Source organism: Hippoglossus stenolepis, chromosome 6, assembly GCF_022539355.2.
Source record: "Hippoglossus stenolepis isolate QCI-W04-F060 chromosome 6, HSTE1.2, whole genome shotgun sequence".
Taxonomy (NCBI): Eukaryota; Metazoa; Chordata; class Actinopteri; order Pleuronectiformes; family Pleuronectidae; genus Hippoglossus; species Hippoglossus stenolepis.
The window spans coordinates 17,132,586-17,151,260 of NC_061488.1; the positions used below are offsets into that span (position 1 = coordinate 17,132,586).

At 40.4% G+C, this 18,675-nt stretch overlaps 2 protein-coding genes, 1 long non-coding RNA gene and 2 other non-coding genes across 9 annotated transcripts in view; 1 reads left to right on the plus strand and 4 right to left on the minus strand.

The window, feature by feature from the left end:
- The window catches only part of espn (espin), a 40,028-nt gene extending 31,972 nt beyond the window's left edge, over nt 1-8,056 (plus strand). For 3 of the 5 annotated variants that reach the window (XM_035160376.2, XM_035160377.2, XM_035160379.2), the window contains 3 exons: nt 4,047-4,126; nt 4,933-4,953; nt 5,816-8,056. In XM_035160376.2, the coding sequence (XP_035016267.1) occupies nt 4,047-4,126; nt 4,933-4,953; nt 5,816-5,963 (249 nt within the window). In that variant the 3' untranslated portion in view covers nt 5,964-8,056. The remainder of the gene's footprint in view (nt 1-4,046; nt 4,127-4,932; nt 4,954-5,815) is intronic. The other 2 variants (XM_035160378.2, XM_035160381.2) reach the window with 1 other exon arrangement.
- Nucleotides 8,057-8,704: 648 nt separating this feature from the next.
- LOC124851949 (homeodomain-interacting protein kinase 3-like) lies at nt 8,705-11,234 on the minus strand. Its single transcript, XM_047340165.1, has 8 exons — nt 11,094-11,234; nt 10,848-11,045; nt 10,522-10,703; nt 10,215-10,338; nt 9,860-9,958; nt 9,426-9,607; nt 9,114-9,311; nt 8,705-8,885 (listed from the first exon to the last, which is right to left on the minus strand). The coding sequence occupies exons 1-8, from the start codon at nt 11,232-11,234 to the stop codon at nt 8,705-8,707; spliced, it is 1,305 nt and encodes a 434-aa protein (XP_047196121.1).
- Nucleotides 11,235-13,398: 2,164 nt separating this feature from the next.
- LOC118111220 lies at nt 13,399-14,088 on the minus strand. Its single transcript, XR_004697061.2, has 4 exons — nt 14,078-14,088; nt 13,877-13,906; nt 13,598-13,651; nt 13,399-13,500 (listed from the first exon to the last, which is right to left on the minus strand). It is a non-coding gene; the product is annotated as an uncharacterized LOC118111220 (long non-coding RNA).
- On the minus strand, nt 13,721-13,793 carry LOC118111708. Its single transcript, XR_004697126.1, has one exon. It is a non-coding gene; the product is annotated as a small nucleolar RNA SNORD47 (small nucleolar RNA).
- LOC118111721 lies at nt 13,975-14,041 on the minus strand. The gene has a single exon (XR_004697138.1). It is a non-coding gene; the product is annotated as a small nucleolar RNA SNORD78 (small nucleolar RNA).
- Nucleotides 14,089-18,675: the final 4,587 nt, after the last annotated feature.

The following is an 18,675-nucleotide window of genomic DNA, read 5'->3' on the forward strand; positions in this document are numbered from 1 at the left end:
GTATGCTGAGGGAGGAAACTAAGCTGGTGTATTCGCGTTTAGACAACATAAGGGACTTAACTACAGCGAAGCAAAGAGCATCCACTTAGCTGTGCTGACTTTTTCATTTGCATTTGCCCTAAGTGGATGAAAAGATAGAGTGTGATGTCAAAAGACACACATTTGCTACAACCATTTCATTTTGAAGTGGGTCGAACCGAGAGCTTTTTGAATCTAGCAGGCTCAATTGCCATGGCACACTGCTTATGGGAAAGCAAGTTTTTAAAGCTGAAGATTTGCCATTGCAAATGCCAAGTGCATTGTTTATCATTCATATTTTTGATTGTCTGTTTAATGAAGCACATAACTTGGCTTGAATTATTCACATTGCATTTCCTGTTGAGATCACCACCTCAGAAAGGCAAGCAATCGCTTCACAATTCAACTCAGAGCTTCTACAGCTGCTAGAGATGAAATGGTGACGGTTTGATTAAGTGGTATCATTACTTTAAAGTTCACTTTGTTGCTTGACTCAAATTCAATGAATCTAGGTCTTCAGTTGCTTTGTGGGAGTTTAAGTTACTTAGTGGGTCACAAATCGCCCCTTGTTTGACAATACAATGTGTGCCTTTCAGTATACATGGCAAAGATTAGCACTGCGGTAAATGCAAGGCCCTTTGTTACTTTTAACATTAGTACTTCAGAACTTGACAATTACAAATTAATATCAAATGGAATAATTCCTGTGACTTAGATATCAAATTAATCCCATCATTTTGCTACTCCAATTGTTGTGATTTTAATTTAATTTGTGGTCTTTTATTATTTGATTTCTACATTGCTGTTAGAAATAAAGTTTGTTGACATTTTTTGTGATTATAAAATGTCAGTAGTTCTTTCCTACATAATTCTACACTAACTGTTGGGGGTTACTCTCGTGATAAACATTGAATTTACCAGACTGGATGTAAATCCAAATTAATATATGTCCTAACATGTTGTTTTCTATCTTGGAGAAAATCCAAACAATCAGCCCTTGTACCAGTAAAAGAGCCACTTTCAAACACCAAGCTCTTTTATGTGTAATCCTCCACTGCGACATTCGTAGCCGTCAAGAACCACAGACTTCTCAAAGTGCCTGTGCAGCATCGAGATTACCTTCAAATAACCCTCTTAGCGCCACCCGCTGTCATGCTATCCGTGGCTTACAGGAGCCATAAGGAGGTTACAGAGAACCTTGATCAACTCCCAGCCCAGAAAGGAAGGGAGTCAGCTGGTAAACTTAAAGGTATATTTATAGATTTGTATTTATGTAAAGCATTTGTGTCTGATTTGATGAATGTAACCAGCACACCAAAGAGTGTGAGGTGACAATGGAGTTATACAGTGTAAGTTATGTCTAGTCAAGGTACTAAGTCCAAGTCATGAGGAGGATTAGCAAAAGAACAAATAAAAACAAATTAAAATTGTCCATTAATTAAAGAGATACTGCTAATCCTGATATAACTGTACTGTTATTTGAATTCTCCGTCCACTTCAACAGGTCTCCAGACCATACAGGCCTATATACAGTGTGTCTTTTATACAGTTATCTAACCAGTACAAAATAGGTATTACCCTGCTGTTTATGATTGATTCAAATTAGATTTATCCTAAGGTATGAACATTTTATATTCAACTTTGTCCCAGACCCACATCTTTCAGATTAGAAAAGTGACCCAAAATACAATTGGCTTATAGTTACCACTGAGGTATTCTTCTGACATTTAGTAGCAGTATTACTTCATAAAAACGCAGCACATAACAACTCATATTTGAAGAATAAAGCATCTGTCTTACTTATTAATGTAAAATTGCCTTTAAACCAGATGAATGTGGCTGAAAATTAACTGAAGTTTTACCTTTACCTGTTAGTTGTTGTAGTATTTATTGGAAACAAGTTTCAATCTTAAAGCAACAGGCTGTTCATATTTCCGACAGCAGTGATTACGTTCAGAAATAAAAGTTACATGGCGCTCCAATCTTTTAATTTAGGTACAGAAGGTCACAGGTTTGATTCTTATCAAGTGCATTCACTAATGCTGTTCCCTGCTGTGGATGGATAGTGTGGAGGGTTTGATAGTGACATATTTATGCGTGTTAAGTGTGTGTGATGCAATGCATGTTAAATGAACAGCGCACAATAGTGACATTAACCAGACCAGAGGTAAAAAATGTCACTGGTTAAACATATGCATTGCTGCATGTAGCTTGTGACTCTAAGTACCTATTGGTTTAACTGGTTTGACTGCATGTCAAACTGATAAGCTGCATTTAGGGGATATGACAGAGTAACATTTTTTCCTAAATTAGACTAAGGTATGGTGAATCTATGTCATCACTGAATCAGTGCAACCTAGGTACCATATTGTTGGCCTATGTAACCAATTTAAAAGGTTAAACCAAGGGAATGTTGACTATTTTCACGTCAATGAAGAAAAAATAGTTAATTATAATTCGGGGAAAAAAATATTTTTTCCTTTAGATTTTTTTTTTTCTTGCTCTGTAATTCCCAGGGGAATCATTAAAAATGCACTGTGTAGATAATCTTACCTGGATTTGGGTCTGCCAGGGCAAGTGAAATGCTTCAGTTAAAGGAACGCAGAAAGGATAATGTATCTTCTCAGGTGAAGATGAGATATCCAAGATGGCTGCCCTCTGGTCGCTGCACCTCCGATTACAGGCTGAAAGAGAGTAAAGGATCCAGTTACTGTGTGAGTGCACAGTCCAAAGGGAATGTCCTGTAAGGAACAAAGTCCTGTCCATTGAAAAGGCTTTATTTTAACTCAAAGACACAGGAGAAGAGTACCTACCTATTGTGAGTTGTTTGCTGTTGTAAGTCATGCATGCAAGTATGAGACATGTATATTCAGCATTTAGTCCTATAGGTCTTCCACAAAGGCTGTTTGACAAAAAATGTGACATTTGAGAATGAATGTGTAGGTTGAACTAATGGGTGAACTAACATTTGATTAGTTTTCTCTGTAAGCAGGTGTTTATCACTTTCTCCAACATTTAGAGAGATCTCATGTGACACGGAAACACCTCAATCCCACCTTTGATTCATTACCTGAACCAAGGGGGTTGTTTTCATCTGTGTTTGTTTGACTGTCAGTTAGTTAGCAGGATTATGCAAAAACTTCTAGACTGTTTACCAGGAAACTTATTGAACTGTGGTATGGGTCAGAGAAGAACTTTGGTATGAGGATCAGGATCAGGGGGTGGATCCCGGATTTTCTTTTCCACTTTCTTTAACATTGAGTTAATTGTACTTTCCCCAATGTTCATGATTTGTCAGGTTACCACTATGTTCAGTGCTGTATTACCCTGCTGCAGGTCCTCCCTCCTCACTCCCCCGCTGATCTGCGCTCTCTTCACCCGTTAACAATAAACACCAACACTAATCAGGAGTTATTAGGACACATACACTACTGAAGTTTACTTTGTGTTTGTTTGATTCACTCTAGAGTTTTTAGACACGTATTCAACCACATTGAAAAAAGGTCCAACATTTTGCGCACACACAGTTCAACTGGTACCCACAACACAAGACTTCTCATGACACGCAGATCACGATCCTGTGGGGGGAGGGTGGCATAAAATAATTGTTCATTTATCGTAATCGAGGTAAAAGTTTGAAATAATCCTGATATTGACTTGAAGTCATATCGCCCAGCCCCAGCGGAGGTACAGTATGTGCTCTACTGAGTGCCATTCTATTTTTAAAAGTAATACAGAAAATTCCAATTAACTCCAGTGTCATTGAGAAGGTTTATTAAGTCATATGTTTATTTGTTTGCGTATGTACATTATTCAAAAACTGAAACGAGTAGTTTCAAACATGTGCAGTGTGCATTAAATGTTTTGGTTATTTCTTACCCTCACCATGTATAAACAATTCTTATTTGACAGACAGCTTAAATTTCCCTTAACATTTCTCTTCAGTTTTGTTGGGCTGCTGTTACTATTACAATCCTTTACCAACTGGTGTGGGCCCCAATCTGTCTCTCCCCTCTGTCCGTCTACAGGTAGAAGAGGAGACGGCACGCCTGGCCTCGATGCCAGCCTGGAGGAGAGACATGATGAAGAAGAAAATGGACGAAGAGAAGTGAGTAACAAATCTGTGTTGTGCTGTTTACATCTCCTCTTGTCCCATATGTGTTGAGTCAGTGGGGGAAGATTATGTTTGTATATGTTAGTGCCAAGCTTTTTAATTTTCTTCTATTGTAGACGATCTGTTCTGACATTATATGAGTTTGGACTCCAAGAGGCTATTCTACACAACCTTGTGTGTGGCGGCCCACTCACGTTACACTTTAACAATAAACACCAACACTAATCAGAAGTTATTAGGATCTGAACAGAACTGAAATTGATTCACTTGATAGTTTATGAGACATACATTTGAACACATTGAAAAAAGTCCAACATTTTGTGCACACTCAGTTCACTTGCTACACAAAATACGAGACACACACAGCCAGGACATCAGTGTTAAAGTGACAGGAACGATCCAGATTCATAACCAGTCACCATCAATTAATAACTAAATATATGGGATCGTCAGTTTGTGTGTGAAGATCGACAGAGATGAGCAGACACACACACACACACACACACACACACACACACACACACACACACACACACACATTTTTAATAATGCACCAAGTTAGAGGTTTCGATCACAGTTTACAGCTTTAGTTCATTTGTGTTGTACAATGAAACATCCTTAACTGAACCGATGTATATATGTATGTATATGTAACCCTACCCCAAGCCAGAACTTACAACAATAATAGCATTTTTATTGCTATATAATTGTGCATCAACATTGTTTTAAAACTTGTGTAATAACTTGTTTTTGCCGTGCACGATATTTACTCCTTTTCTTCTTGTGTTTCCGTTCTCCTGATGTGACAGGGAACAAAAAAGGTAAGAAAACACATTGTACTACACATAGAAATGTTTACATAGCATCTTGTAAATGTGTTTAATGAAAAGATGGCAACTCCTCAGAAAATCATCAATTGATGAAACTCTGATTGTGAGATAAAGTAGTTAAAACTAGATACTAACTAAGCTGGGGATAAAAAACTATGAGGAAAATGCTCTGTACACAGTGAGAAAAAGTGCAGTGATTTTGTAACTACAACCTGTACACTATTCCGCTTCCTTAAGAATGAGGTGCTTGTTTTATTTTAAACTAAAATACTCACATTAACAAATAAAACAGCTGGACTGCAAAAATCTCACTGTTAGCCTTTATTTGCTCTTAACGTTGAGCGAACTAGCATTAGCTACACTAGCGCTCATGCTAACGCACCACTGTGTTTCTGTACTTCACAGAAAGACAAAGTGGAGGTGAATAGAACAGCAGAAAGAAAATCAGTTCATAAATCATGAGTGAATAAAATGAAGTCAGACACAATCCACAGGATATGTCAAACATTCATGAAAAGCTTTGTGATAAAAATGTTTAAGAAGAGTTTCAGGGCTCTAACAGCAAAGGCCCGGTCATAGTCACCAACGAGTAGCTACTTACCAGCTGTATTTATATTGTCACTCACATTTTATGTTTGTGTATATATCATTTTCTATTATATCAACTGGTTTTGTGCGAGATTTGCAATAATGTCTTCTTAGTAGATTCATCACATTTGTAGAAATGTTTTGGACAGAAGCAAATACCAAATGAATATATGTGAATACAAGGTAGAAGATGAATGAATTGATTGTGGACGTTTCCCGTATGATTCTAACTGTTTTGTTTTTTAACTTTCCTTTGGTGGCTTAGAAAAGTAGAGGAGAAGGTCAAACAGGCCAAGGCGATAGAGGAGAAGACGGAGCAGGAGCGGCTGCGGACCCTCGGCTACGACGAGACCAAGCTGGCCCCCTGGCAGCGGCAGATTATCTTAAAGAAAGGGGATACAGCCAAACAGTGAACTGGGTCATCGCCCCCTCCTCTGCCCTGCAGCACCCCCCCACCCTCACACGCTCACTCCAAGGCCTTCACTGAATGCCTCCCCTTCTCTAAGCCTCCCCCCTGCACCCTGTACTGGACAGGCAACCTCCAGACACACAGGAGCCGTGTTGTGGTTGCTGCTGTCCACAGGGGCTCCGAGGCTCAGCTCTGATGAAACATAGCAGCGTACCCCTCCACCTCCCACTGAATGTAACCTAAACACAAACTCTCGGCTGTGATTCTCCTGCCTCAAGTAATCATTAACTGTAGTATCTTTCCATTGGATTATTTTCTGCAAATCAATAGAAGCTATTTTACATACAGTAGGAGATTTAAGAGGCGTGTGATAGATTGAAAAGGTCATTTTGCCATGGGGGGAAAAAGCCTGTTATTGCATTAATATTTTCCCTCTATTAGCCCCACTCACTGTTAAGTAAAGCTTGGACAGGTACTGTAGCTTCATAACAGAATGGATGGACATCCTCAGCAAAGGCTTATATCACCTCAGAGCAGCTAATGCATTATGTATGTAGACAGTATCAAATCTTTATCACGTTATACACTTAGTCATTAGATATATTTTTTTTATCAAACTTGTAGAAGCTTTTTCTAATCTGCTTCGTTCTACTGCCACAGTCGTAATCTTAACACAGCTCAAACTAATCGGTTTCTTTAGAACAGCTTCTCTGTGGATTTGGAATATTGATAAACTGTATATCCTATTTTAAGTAATGAAAGAAAAAAGAGATTATGTAGCTGTGCAAATCAAATTGTATTAATTGTCACTCAGAAAAAAAAGCTGCAATGTTTCGATTTAATTTTTCTATATGTGACCTAAATGTTAAGCTATTGTGATCATGAATGTGAAATGTTGTGTGCATGTGTTGCAGAATGTGTATCGAGCATGTTGTGATGTTTTATTAGGCACATTGGACCCCAGGGCCCTGGATTTTCAACAAAGACACACATCAATGTGTGAATACAATCCTGCTGGTTTCTATTGGAAAGCATGGCCTTTTCTAAATAAAATTTTTAAAAAGTATACATGCATATTTGACAAGAGAGTAGACGTCTCTGTGCAAAACCTGAATATTGCAAAGGCAGAGAAAAGGCATCAGTTTGTCCTGTGTGCTGTTCTGCCCTTTGTCCCACTAACCTGGAGGATGAATCTTTGATGAGCAGATCTGCTTACTCAGCGCTCTCTGTCAGCCAGAAACATCAGCAACACCAGAATGGAACTTGTCCTTATATCCTGTCAGTTTCATGTCAGTGTGTAAGTAATAATCCGCCGCCACTAGTGTGAAGAGTCCAGTTTCAATACTCAACATGACATCTTAGGTCAAACATCTAATCAAAAATATAGTAATCGAAGATCATACAAACTCCATAATTAACTGTAGACATCTCTCGCAAATGATTTTACATGACTGATCTGACACGAATGCCAAGTTGAATATCCTACACCTTATTTCCATGGTCTGTACAGTTCCAGGTGTTTGAGGACAACAGGATGAACAGGATTCTCACATTTATGGACATTGGTGCAACATTGTATGAAAATGTGGAAAATCTGAGATGAATATTTGTGACAGAACTGAGGAGACATGCAGATTTGAAACGTTAGCAAAGCATTACGCTGTGTACTGACATTTAAAGTAAACTCACGACCACGAGTGCGTCTTTCTGAATACGACACATTGATATTCCCACATGATGGAAATTATTCTCTATGTTTACAAATGTAGGTTATGGAGTGTATATATGCATGATCCTAGCTAGGGAATCATTTGGAAATATTCAAATTCACTTTCATCGGATGCCATATATGATGTTAAAAATGAAAATGATGTGAATGTCATCGCCATTTTATTATATACATATATATATATATATATATATATATATATATATATAAAATCTCTGTATATAGTGACCCTCTCAGAACTTTGTCATTTCGTTGTTTCCATTATATTACATGTCTCAGCCTTGCTTGAATAGGATGTTGGCTAATTCATGTGTAATTATATTTTCAGACCATTAAAAATGAAGAAAATAAATCTGTAATCAACGGTTCAGAATGTGCTTGTGTTGTCACCAACAGAAACACGTGTACGATCAAATCCATGAGTCGTACAACAATGAAGCTCATGAATAAATCATACCTGGATTAATGTAATGTTCAGTTTTCATTAGAGACATTGAGATCAAGCAAACTGAATTCAACTCAGAGTCAGAGACGTACAAGAATGTCCAATCACATGTCAGAGGTCCGGGGGAATAAAATGTCAGAATAAGATTTAAAATAAACTAAATACAACAGAAAATGTGCCACAGACTAAATGTTGCATCAGGCAGAACAGTTTCCATGGTTACTGCTTTAAATGAATAATTTAAATAAGACACCACAAATTTTAAAAGTTTGTAAATACTGTTGATATTGTTGTTTGTATGTTGTGGTTACCACTTGACGGCGCTACAGTACCGCTTCCATTTAAATATTTAACTAGGGCTACGTTGTAGCACTAACGGGCCCGAGCACAGGCAGTTTGAAGCCTGTTGTGGTTAGTGGAGAGAGCGATCATTGAACAAGTGCACGTCTCCACGTTGCATGCGTTTTGCGCACTGCGCCAAGGACAAACGCTTCACTTCCTGTGTCCGTCACGTTTTGTCCAACACTGGCACCTCCTCTTCGTCCCTCAGCTTCTGACATTTTGTGGCCTCTCACAAGGTCCGTCCGTTTCTGAGGCTCACGTTTGTCTTCTTCGTCGAGGGGTTGCCATTGGCTGTGGGATTGTGTCTTTTTCTCCTCCTCTGGCACCTGATTGGTCCCGTTTGCCCACTTGTGCCTCGAATGGCTGCCAGTCGTTCACTCCTTCTCACCATTGCTTGGGAGTCTTCTGGTCTGTGATGTGGATAAGAAAATAATTTAATTCTTGATCTTAAAGCAGTGATTTGACATTTCTAAAAATGCACATTCTAAACTGCACTTGGCTGCAGATCCATAGTTAATGAGAGTTTTATCATTCTTCCCATTAAACTCTGAGCAAAAAACAAGAATATTTACCAAAATGTTGAACTGTTCTTCTACAATATAAAATGATCAAGACAGGAAGATATTTCAAACACTCACCTGTTGCCACGCTTTGCATTCATTTTTGAATGCTTCTCATCTGTCATCCCAGCAGGGCTGCGCTCCTTGGCTGGGCTGGCAGTGCTGCTGGAGGCATCCTCATTCAGGGACATTTGAAGGATCACCTGGTCTCCATGTCCTCCATCGTCAGAGCTCGGATCCTGACAGATGTCCATCAGATCCTTACATGACTTCGCACTGGAAGACAAATGAAACTGCTGAGCCAAACACCTTAATCACCTTATATCTCTGATATTTTGTACCCATGTCTATCAGCACAGACTTACACAGACCATCTAAGCACAAACTTACTAGAGGCTGTTTCTGTATGAACCCTGAAGGTGGCTCATCGTGATGAAAGGATGCTGCAGAATTCTGCTGGGGGTAATTCTTCTTAACTGACTCATCATCAGCATCTGAGTCATTAGGTCCAAAAAGCACTGCAGGTCACAGTGTTCAGCTTGGACCTCTTCTACCCAGAGCGGATGAGTCCCCTTTAACAAGATGAGGAAAACCAACATTGTTACATGTCCTCGTGTTTGGATTATGAAAACGTTGTGCTGTTATAAATTCATCCAGGCTGTTGATCACAAACGAGAATTGAAACTATTGACTGAAATGAAGAATTGTTTCATTGAGATAGTTTGCAGTGGATGGCACAGGGGAAAGAAACACAGACTGAAGGAAAGACACCATAATTAGTGAGCTAGTGGAGCCAGCTAAGTGGTTGTAAACTACTTTCTTACCATAAATCTGGCTTCCATCCAGCGTCTTGGCCAGAACGCATGAGGTAGGAAGTTTCCTTCATGCTCTGGATCTCTAATTGCAAACGCAAATTGCCTCATCTGTGGAGAAAACACAACATTGTGAGAGTTAGTTAACTTCAAGTTTACATTGTTGATCATGTACATCAGGTGCACTTCTATTACTGAGACATATGGATGAAGTGTCTCTGATTTGTCTCATTAGTAAAATAGTAGAAATCAGTGAACTTCTACTGGAAACCCTCTCACTATAATAATCAAGTGTGTGGATTTAAAAATACACAAACATCACGGCAGAACTGTACGTGTTTGTTGTGATTTAAGTGCAGATACTGACCAATTCATTCTCATTAGAGGCTGGGAACAGTGGTCTGCCCGTAGACAGCTCAGCAGCAATACAGCCGAGAGACCATACATCGATGGCCCCGCTGAAAGGCTCTTTATACAGAACCTCAGGAGATCTTAGGATAAGAAACACAAACATATTACTGAGGTTTTAAAATGTACTAAACTCCTTGTTACTGTCAATATGTTACTGTCCCTTTCTGAGACATAAACCTGACATGCCAGCGTACAGGTCTTGTCTAATTAATTACAGCAAACACAGCTGTCCCAGGTATACAGATGTGCTGTCAGTTACCTACCTGTACCACAAAGGCTGGAGGAGATCACCGATCTGTTCCTCAGGATCATCGAAGGCTAAACCAAAGTCAATGACTTTAACTTTGAGTGGCTTCCTGACATGATCCACCAACATGATGTTATCTGGCTTCAAATCTGCATGAATGATCCCTGCACTGTTCAGAAATTCCAAGGATGTAGCCAGCTGAAATCGTGAAAAACATAATAATAATCATGAGCTACAGAGTTATTTCCTCAACAACAACTATAACAGACACATTTTAGTGACCAAGTTTACCCTTCACCCTACAAAGCAGTTAGTGTAAGAGCTTGAGTTTAAAAAACAAACCTGCTGTAGAATGGGGCGGATCTGCTTCAGCTGAAGGTGTTGACCCGGGCTGATCTGCTTGAATTTCTGCAGATCCATATCCAGGTGCTCAAACACAAGACAGTAATGTCCCTTGTAGGTGAATGACTCGTTGAATCTGACGATGTTGAACCTGTCTGAGTGGAGCGCCTTCATGGCTTGAAGGGTGACCTCCTCTTCCTTGGCGCAGTCAATGTTTTCCATGCTTTTGATCATTTTTAAAGCCACCGTTTCATCGGTGGTCACATTCCTGCATTGGATGACCACTCCATAGACGCCATTGCCCAGGATTGTCTGTGCCTGGTACTGTGTAGTGGGAGAGGGGATCAGGTCTCCTACACTGATTTCTAACTCACTGTTTTGAGACATGGTGACAGAATAGTTCTCCTGTTGATTTTTCAGACTTGTCAGGAGAATAGAAAAGAAGGAAGTTAGACACAAAGCCACGTATGCTCTCACACAAACAGACAGTTCCCATGTATGTAGCAGAAATGTTTACAGCCAGTTCATCAACCTCAGTCGTTTTAATCTTGAAAATCAGCCAATACTAAAAGTACTGCTTCAATCAAAGATTCATTACAGGCCGATAAATATTTCTCTCTTCTATTACTATACTCCTAACACTATATCTACATATTTATTGTTCACGATTCAAAATCATGCCCACATTGTACACTAAGTAAAATATATAGAAGATAAAACTACTAATGACACATGAAAATATCTTTTCTCAACGTTTTACTCCCATCAAGCTCAAATTGTAACAACATTGTAATAACATACTTAATCTGCTTAATTCAACAAGTGTCAGCTGGAAAAAATTCAACTTACTTAGGTTTGATCCAGGGAAGCTGATGTCCGTTTCGGCAAAATGTTAAAATCTTTAGAAACAAAGTGTTAATCTCTGTAATCACGCAAAGATTTTAGCCAAGTGCTCCTCACAATAGGTTAATGTGACTGAAGTGATGAAGCTGTGTGTGCCTATATACCTTTCACACGGCCTATATACCTCTCACACGGCTTTGATGTCTAATTAGAATAAAACCACACAATCAACTTCATGCCTTTGTAGTGATTTATTTTCTTTTATGTGAATTTTCTTTCTTCTTTTCGTCACAATTCTTTTATTTTAATCTTTGTCAACCATCGTGATTTAAACAGTAGATGGCGCTAATGCACCTTGATGTCGGTTGCCACCCGCAAATAGACCACAAGGGTGGGCGAAGTGAAACACTGCTCAGCGAAATGACACATAAACACCGGCTGAAATACTAAAACTGCCTTAATGGTAGTTCTCACTCCTGTATGTTTTTTACTGGAACATATTTTTTAAGCTAATACACCCACACACATACAATCTTATCTCAGAAAATGTCTGTTAATCAATATGTGATTTTGTGTGTGTACAAATTTGTAGGTCTTTTCCAGTATAAACATTGACCTTGTCAGGACCAGTAGACCTGACGGGACCAAAACTCAGTCCTGATGAGGCCAAACTTCATTTCTGTGTTCCTGGTTAAGGTTAAAGATCAGATGTGGATTGTTGTCAGGTTAAGGTAGAAGGATTATGTTAGGCTGTCCATTATGAATGGAAGTCAAGGTAAAGTCTGAAGCATAGCTCTGTGTGTGTGTGTGTGTGTGTGTGCATGTCTATCTAGTTATAATGGCCCATCTTGGTTCAATTCATCATTGTGGGGCGGTTTTGCCTGGTCCTCACAGTCAATGGGTTGTTTGAGGGTTAAGACTTGATTTTAGAGTTAGAGGTAGATTTGGGCTATAAGTAGATTCAGGTTAGGTATTTAGTTGCAATGGTAAAGGTTAGAGAATGAATCATGTCAATGTGTGTCCTCAGAAGTCTAGAGACGAGCACGTGCTCAAGAAATGTTCTCCGCAATAAAAAAAAAGGGATCAGTTTGCCTACTGTCTTTATTTGACCTTGATTTATTGTTGGGTTCATTATGAGTAGCTGTTAGCTTGAAGAGTTTAAGAATCACGCATTTGTTCATGCTGTTGATTTCTTGCCATGTCTATTTTTATAATTGAAAGCTGGAACCTGAAAGTGCACATGAAAATTAAACAGAAAAACAAGGCCCATTCAATAGATGAGCTTAAGGCTTAGGTTGTAACTGATTAAAAACTAAGCACATTCAATATAAAAAAAATAATCTCATTTCCCACACATCAGACAAATTACCCCATAGCCAAATTCTTTTGAGATCAGTAAGAGGCAAAAAAACTTCCTAACGTTACATCAAATACCCCAGATCCACACAAATGTAACGGGTTCTTTGAGACATGCCTGACCCCACACTATTTCATGGCTATCAGTTGAGGTTTTGCATAATCCCTACAAACTGACTTAAGTAACCTACTTAAGTTAAAATGAGTCTTGTTTACATTTTTGCAATCACATTGCATTTTATCATTGATTTCTGGCACAATGAAGACTTCCAATCACTGACCAGCTCTGTAGTTGAGTCAATTATACTTTAAAACACAATTTCCATATTTTTCCAAAAAAACAACATCAATATTTCGTTTTGAGTATTTTATTGCAACAATGTTGAAAACACATTTGCCAAGAGATATTAAATTGTCTGCAGGTCAAACTCCGGTCGCCATAATACCACAGAATCTGAAAAAGAGGCAGCTTTGTTTTAATATCCAGAACAATAAAATCTATTTGATATCATCACGACTCAGATATTGTACTCTAGCAGGCTTGTACTTACCTTTAGAGTAAAACATCAGGCTGTCTGAGGGCCAGAGGACATTACATCTGCTTTCTGTGGAAAGAAACAAGTCTTTTAAAATAAAACCAGGTATCAAGTAACAAAACATTTGTTTTAGACCACAACCTCAGAGAAATATGGAACGGTAAGGTATAATCAAGAGATATCATTTGGCAGAATCTTGTCATCACAGGTAGTGGTCCATTTAAGCAGATTTTCATGTCAATATTTTCTATCAAACCAACATTGGCACTTTGTCATAGACTTTGAAATACTTACCAAGGTCAGCCCAAGAGATGCAGCCTTTTCCTGGAGAAGAGACAGAAATACCCTTATTACAAGTCAGTGATTGGTCTATTAAGCTTCAAGTTTGCAGGTCACTCAGCAACAATGTTGTCCACATTACAAGTTCAGGTCAGACATTTGTTAAAGACATCACTGAACCAGCAAAAGCCATTTTGCAATTCTCTGAATTCTCACCTCAGTCAACCATCATCTTGGCGTTCAGTCGGATCTCAGAGAGCGATCAGAACCTGCAGACGACAGAACAGCATAAGATGAGTATGCACAACATACATGGGGTGAAGCTTTCTACGTTGACCAAATCAGATAGAGCTAATATAACAAGACTCCATGGTTTCAAGTCAGTCCTCTAGTCATCACAAGGTCAGACTACAGGGATCATGAGGTTCACTAAAACCAACCAAGTTCCCAACTAATGAACCAGAGCTGCTTGCTCAGACCCAGGTGAGGTGGAGTTCAACCAGCAAATGGAGCTGGTGTCAGTTGTAAATGAATTTACTCCAATTCATGCATTTTCCAATTTTACTTTTATTTCCACTCAACATAAGTTTACATTATGAATAGGTATCCCAATTAAATCCTGCAGTTCTAGCCTAACTACATACCTTTTATTTGATATAAAGTGAAAAAAGCCAACTAGCAGTTTCAGTCTTGACAACTACCTGCTGATAGCTAAAGGGCATGTTTGTGTCCAGCTCCACTTGTCATCTGGGACTGAGGTTCTACAGTTTTTATTTTCATACTCACATTGTTTGTGTGACATCTTCTGCACCCAACTGCCCAAGATCCCATTAGATCTGTAAAGTAAAAACAGCTTCAATTATGATGAAGTGATGAACCTGCCTGTAGTTCGGTGCTGTGTGAAGTTATTGAAGTGTGCTACTCGTCAGTGGTGATGGAACTTCACAAAGAATCACAAACATTATTTGATAACAACTAGAAGTAGGGCTACGTTGTAGCACTAACGGGCCCGAGCACAGGCAATTTGAAGCCTGTTGCGGTTGGTGGAGAGAGCGATCATTGAACAAGTGCACGTCTCCACGTTGCATGCGTTTTGCGCACTGCGGCAAGGACAAACGCTTCACTTCCTGCGTCCGTCATGTGATGTTGATCCTTGCCTGCTAATTGCTCATTACGGTCCACGCTATCAAATAGCACACCCCACTTTGAAAATTTTATGTAAATCGAATGATAGTTGTAAAACAAAGCTTACTTCCTGTTGCCAGTAGGTGGCGCCATCACTATTATTACATACATACTAATATATCTGTTGAAGAAGGGGCTCTGATGTAGCATGAGCAATTTTGTGTCAATTGGACAATGTTACAACAGCTTAATTATCACACTGATCAGTAGGTGGCGCTATGACCCTGCACTAATATTAATATATGGAGCTGTGCAGGTCTGGATTGTGATTATAGGTCAGCATTTGGGGTCCGGTAGGATAATGCAGAGTGGATTCACAAAGTAATTCCTGTTTCATGGTGAATCAGTAGGTGGCGCTATGACACTGAGGAAATATTGACACATAGAGCTGTTCAGGCTTGATCTCTGATCATGAGACAGAAGTTTGGCAGTGATAGGACAATGCACACTGTAGTTATGACAACATCGTCTCCTTTGGCGAAGGATGATCCTTCGCCACACCTCAATGTTTACACGGTTTGACGCCATGCCACGGTCACACCGTGTGATGAAAAATCGATCTTTGAGTTAGTTTTTATCTCCATCTTGTTTAGATGACACTCATCTCAATTTGAAGTTGATCTGATGAAAGCCCTACGACAAGTACTTCAAAGTAAAAATGTGGAAAATGTGGAAAATGGCCACTAAAGTCAAAATGGCGGGCTTCCTGTTTGGTCTAGCATATCTATCCAAGAGACTTATTTGTTTGTTATGAAAAGACACATGTCCCTATCGATTTTTGAACATGTCGGCCAATCGTAGTGCCGGGGCTGCACTTTAGGGGGCGCTAGTCAGTTATTTTGCCACGCCTATTCCTTAAAACCATCTGAATGTCTGCAGGGGGGGGGGCTGTTGCTACACAAATGTAGTTTGAGGGAGGTTGAACCTCCAACAGTAATTTTGTGTGTCACGGCGAGTTGATGAAATTTGAAGCCACGCCACTATTATGGCGTTTGACGAAAAGTCACAGTAATGTTATGCCTTCATTATCAATGTCTTGAGACCCGTTTGATACAGTTTGACATGGCTGCGAGCAGTGGGTGAGGAGGAATACCTCCAAGTGTAAGACGTTCCAAAAACAAGACATTTCCTGTTGCCACCAGGGGGCGCTGTGATTTTAAGTCATGATTTCTATGTAGATGTCATCAGGCCGGGACTCTTGTCTTACATGTCTAGTTTGGACTCGATTGGACCATGTATGTCCAAGATACAGAACCTCGTGTTTTGATGGCGTGTAATCAAACTTAGATGCCACACCACGGTCACACCATGTGACGAAAAATCGATCTTTGAGGTAGTTTTTCATCTCCATCTTGTTGTGATGACACGCATCTCCATATGAAGTTGATCTGATGAAAGCCCTGGGACAAGTACTTCAAAGTAAAAATGTGGAAAATGGCCAATATGGCCACTAAAGTCCAAATGGCGGGCTTCCTGTTGCTTTTTTCCAATTGCACCTTGACCTTTTTTGTTTGTCTGGTCATGATACACCTGGGCTACGATTTTTGTGAAGATCGGTGAAAGCTAACTGAGGGGCTTTTCCTTAGATGGCGCTGTTGAGCCATTTTTCCACGGCCATTTCAAATTACTCCAGAATACAATTACTTTTTGGGGTTTTGAATTCCCTGCAAACTTTGGTAACAATTTGAGCATGTCTAGGCTCTGAAAAAGCCCCAAAAGGGAAATACAAATCCTTCGAAATACAATAGGGCCTCCCACCGGAGGTGCTAGGCCCTAAATATCTAAAAGTTTGTAAAGACCGCTGACATGTTTGTAGGTAGTTGACTGTAGGTTAATGTCACCCGGTGGCCACTAGAGGGGGCCAGACTACTGGTGGTATTTAGATAAATACAAATATTTATTTATATATAATATTTATCACATATAGATATATAGAAATATAGAAACACTGTAGAAATTCAGCTCTCTCTAATCTCACAGGGAGATTAGAGAGAGAACGGAAGTTTAATGTCTTAAAGGGGACATAGCATGCCCATTTTACCACAAGTTGATATGGTTCCTTGGGGTCTTAATGAAATGTCTGTAACATACTTTGGTCAAAATACCACAAGGATCATTTAAAACAGCTCCTTTTTACCCTGTATAAAACAGCCCTCCACAGAGCGACCTGTTTTGACTGCCTGTTCCTTTAAATGCTAATGAGCCAGCTCCCCCCTCCCCCCTCTCCCCCCATGATTTTAAACGATATAAATTACATATTTTATATGATATAAATTATCAAATATGCATCCCATACTTTGTATTCCCTTGTTGTCCTGGAGTTTTAATTTTCCCAATCACATAATTAAATGTCCCCTCTGCCCTCCACTACAAGCACACAAGCAGACAGACAGAGAGAGAAAGAGAGGTGGGGGGCTATGAAGACCATCATTTACCCCCGAACCCCGACATTCAACGGGTACAACAACAAGCGGAGAAAGCAGAATCGCGGGCTGACCTTATATATACAGTCTATGGGGCTGACCAGCGGAGAAATGCTCGTCCCGTGTGAACAGCCAGGCGGCTGCGTGCTGGAGAACGGCGCTGCGCTGCCTCGCAGCGGCGCTTCCGCGTCCGGTGTACCCCGGCGTAACTACTGTAACCCGGCGGAACTACTGTAACCCGGCGGAACTACTGTAACCCGGCGGAACTACTGTAACCCGGCGTACAGTAGAGCTGAACACTGCGGAAGTCTTCCACACAGCTGGCAGTGTGGAAGACCGCTGCGAGGCAGCGCAGCGCCGTTCTCAAGCGCGCAGCCGCCTGGCTGTTCACACGGGACGAGCATTTCTCCGCGCTGGTCAGCCCCATAGACTGTATATATAAGGTCAGCCCGCGATTCTGCTTTCTCCGCTTGTTGTTGTACCCGTTGAATGTCGGGGTTCGGGGGTTACAGTAGCGCTGAACACTGCGGAAGTCCTCCACACTGCTGCTGTGTGGCGCTGACACAAATTCCAGCTCACGCACGGGAGAGCGAGCGGTCGCTCCCGAGCAGCTGCTGCAGCCTCCCAGTCCCAACGATCCAGACAAATGCCACATGTGAGTGAATCGCGGGCTGACCAGCGGAGAAATGCTCGTCCCGTGTGAACAGCCCGGCTGCGTGCTTGGGAACGGCGCTGCGCTGCTCGCTGCCTCCGTGTAAACCGGAAGGCGAGTGTGGGGGACGGGACGGGACGGGGGGGGGGGCCAAGACCATGTAGGAGACTTCCAGTGTATTGTTACGACACAATACCCAGGAAGCGTATCGAGTCGCTCAAGCATGGCTTTCTGACTTAGAGGAACTATAACAAAACGCGCGAGTGTTTTTTCCCCAGAGTTTTTGGGTTGGTAGACATGCCAGATACCCACATTAACCTGTAGAAGCACTAACAAAGTGGAATTTGCATGATATGTCCCCTTTAAAGCTCGTTAAAACTGATGATATGTTTTATGTCTGCATGTGGCAGGTGGCCGTAACATGTACTATCTTGAGGGAAGGTTAATGTCTCCTGGTGGTCACTAGAGGGCGCTGAAGTGCTACTGCCATTTAAGTAAATAAACATCAAAAATAAAAAACAGTAGAAATTCAGTGCGATATATATATGAATATA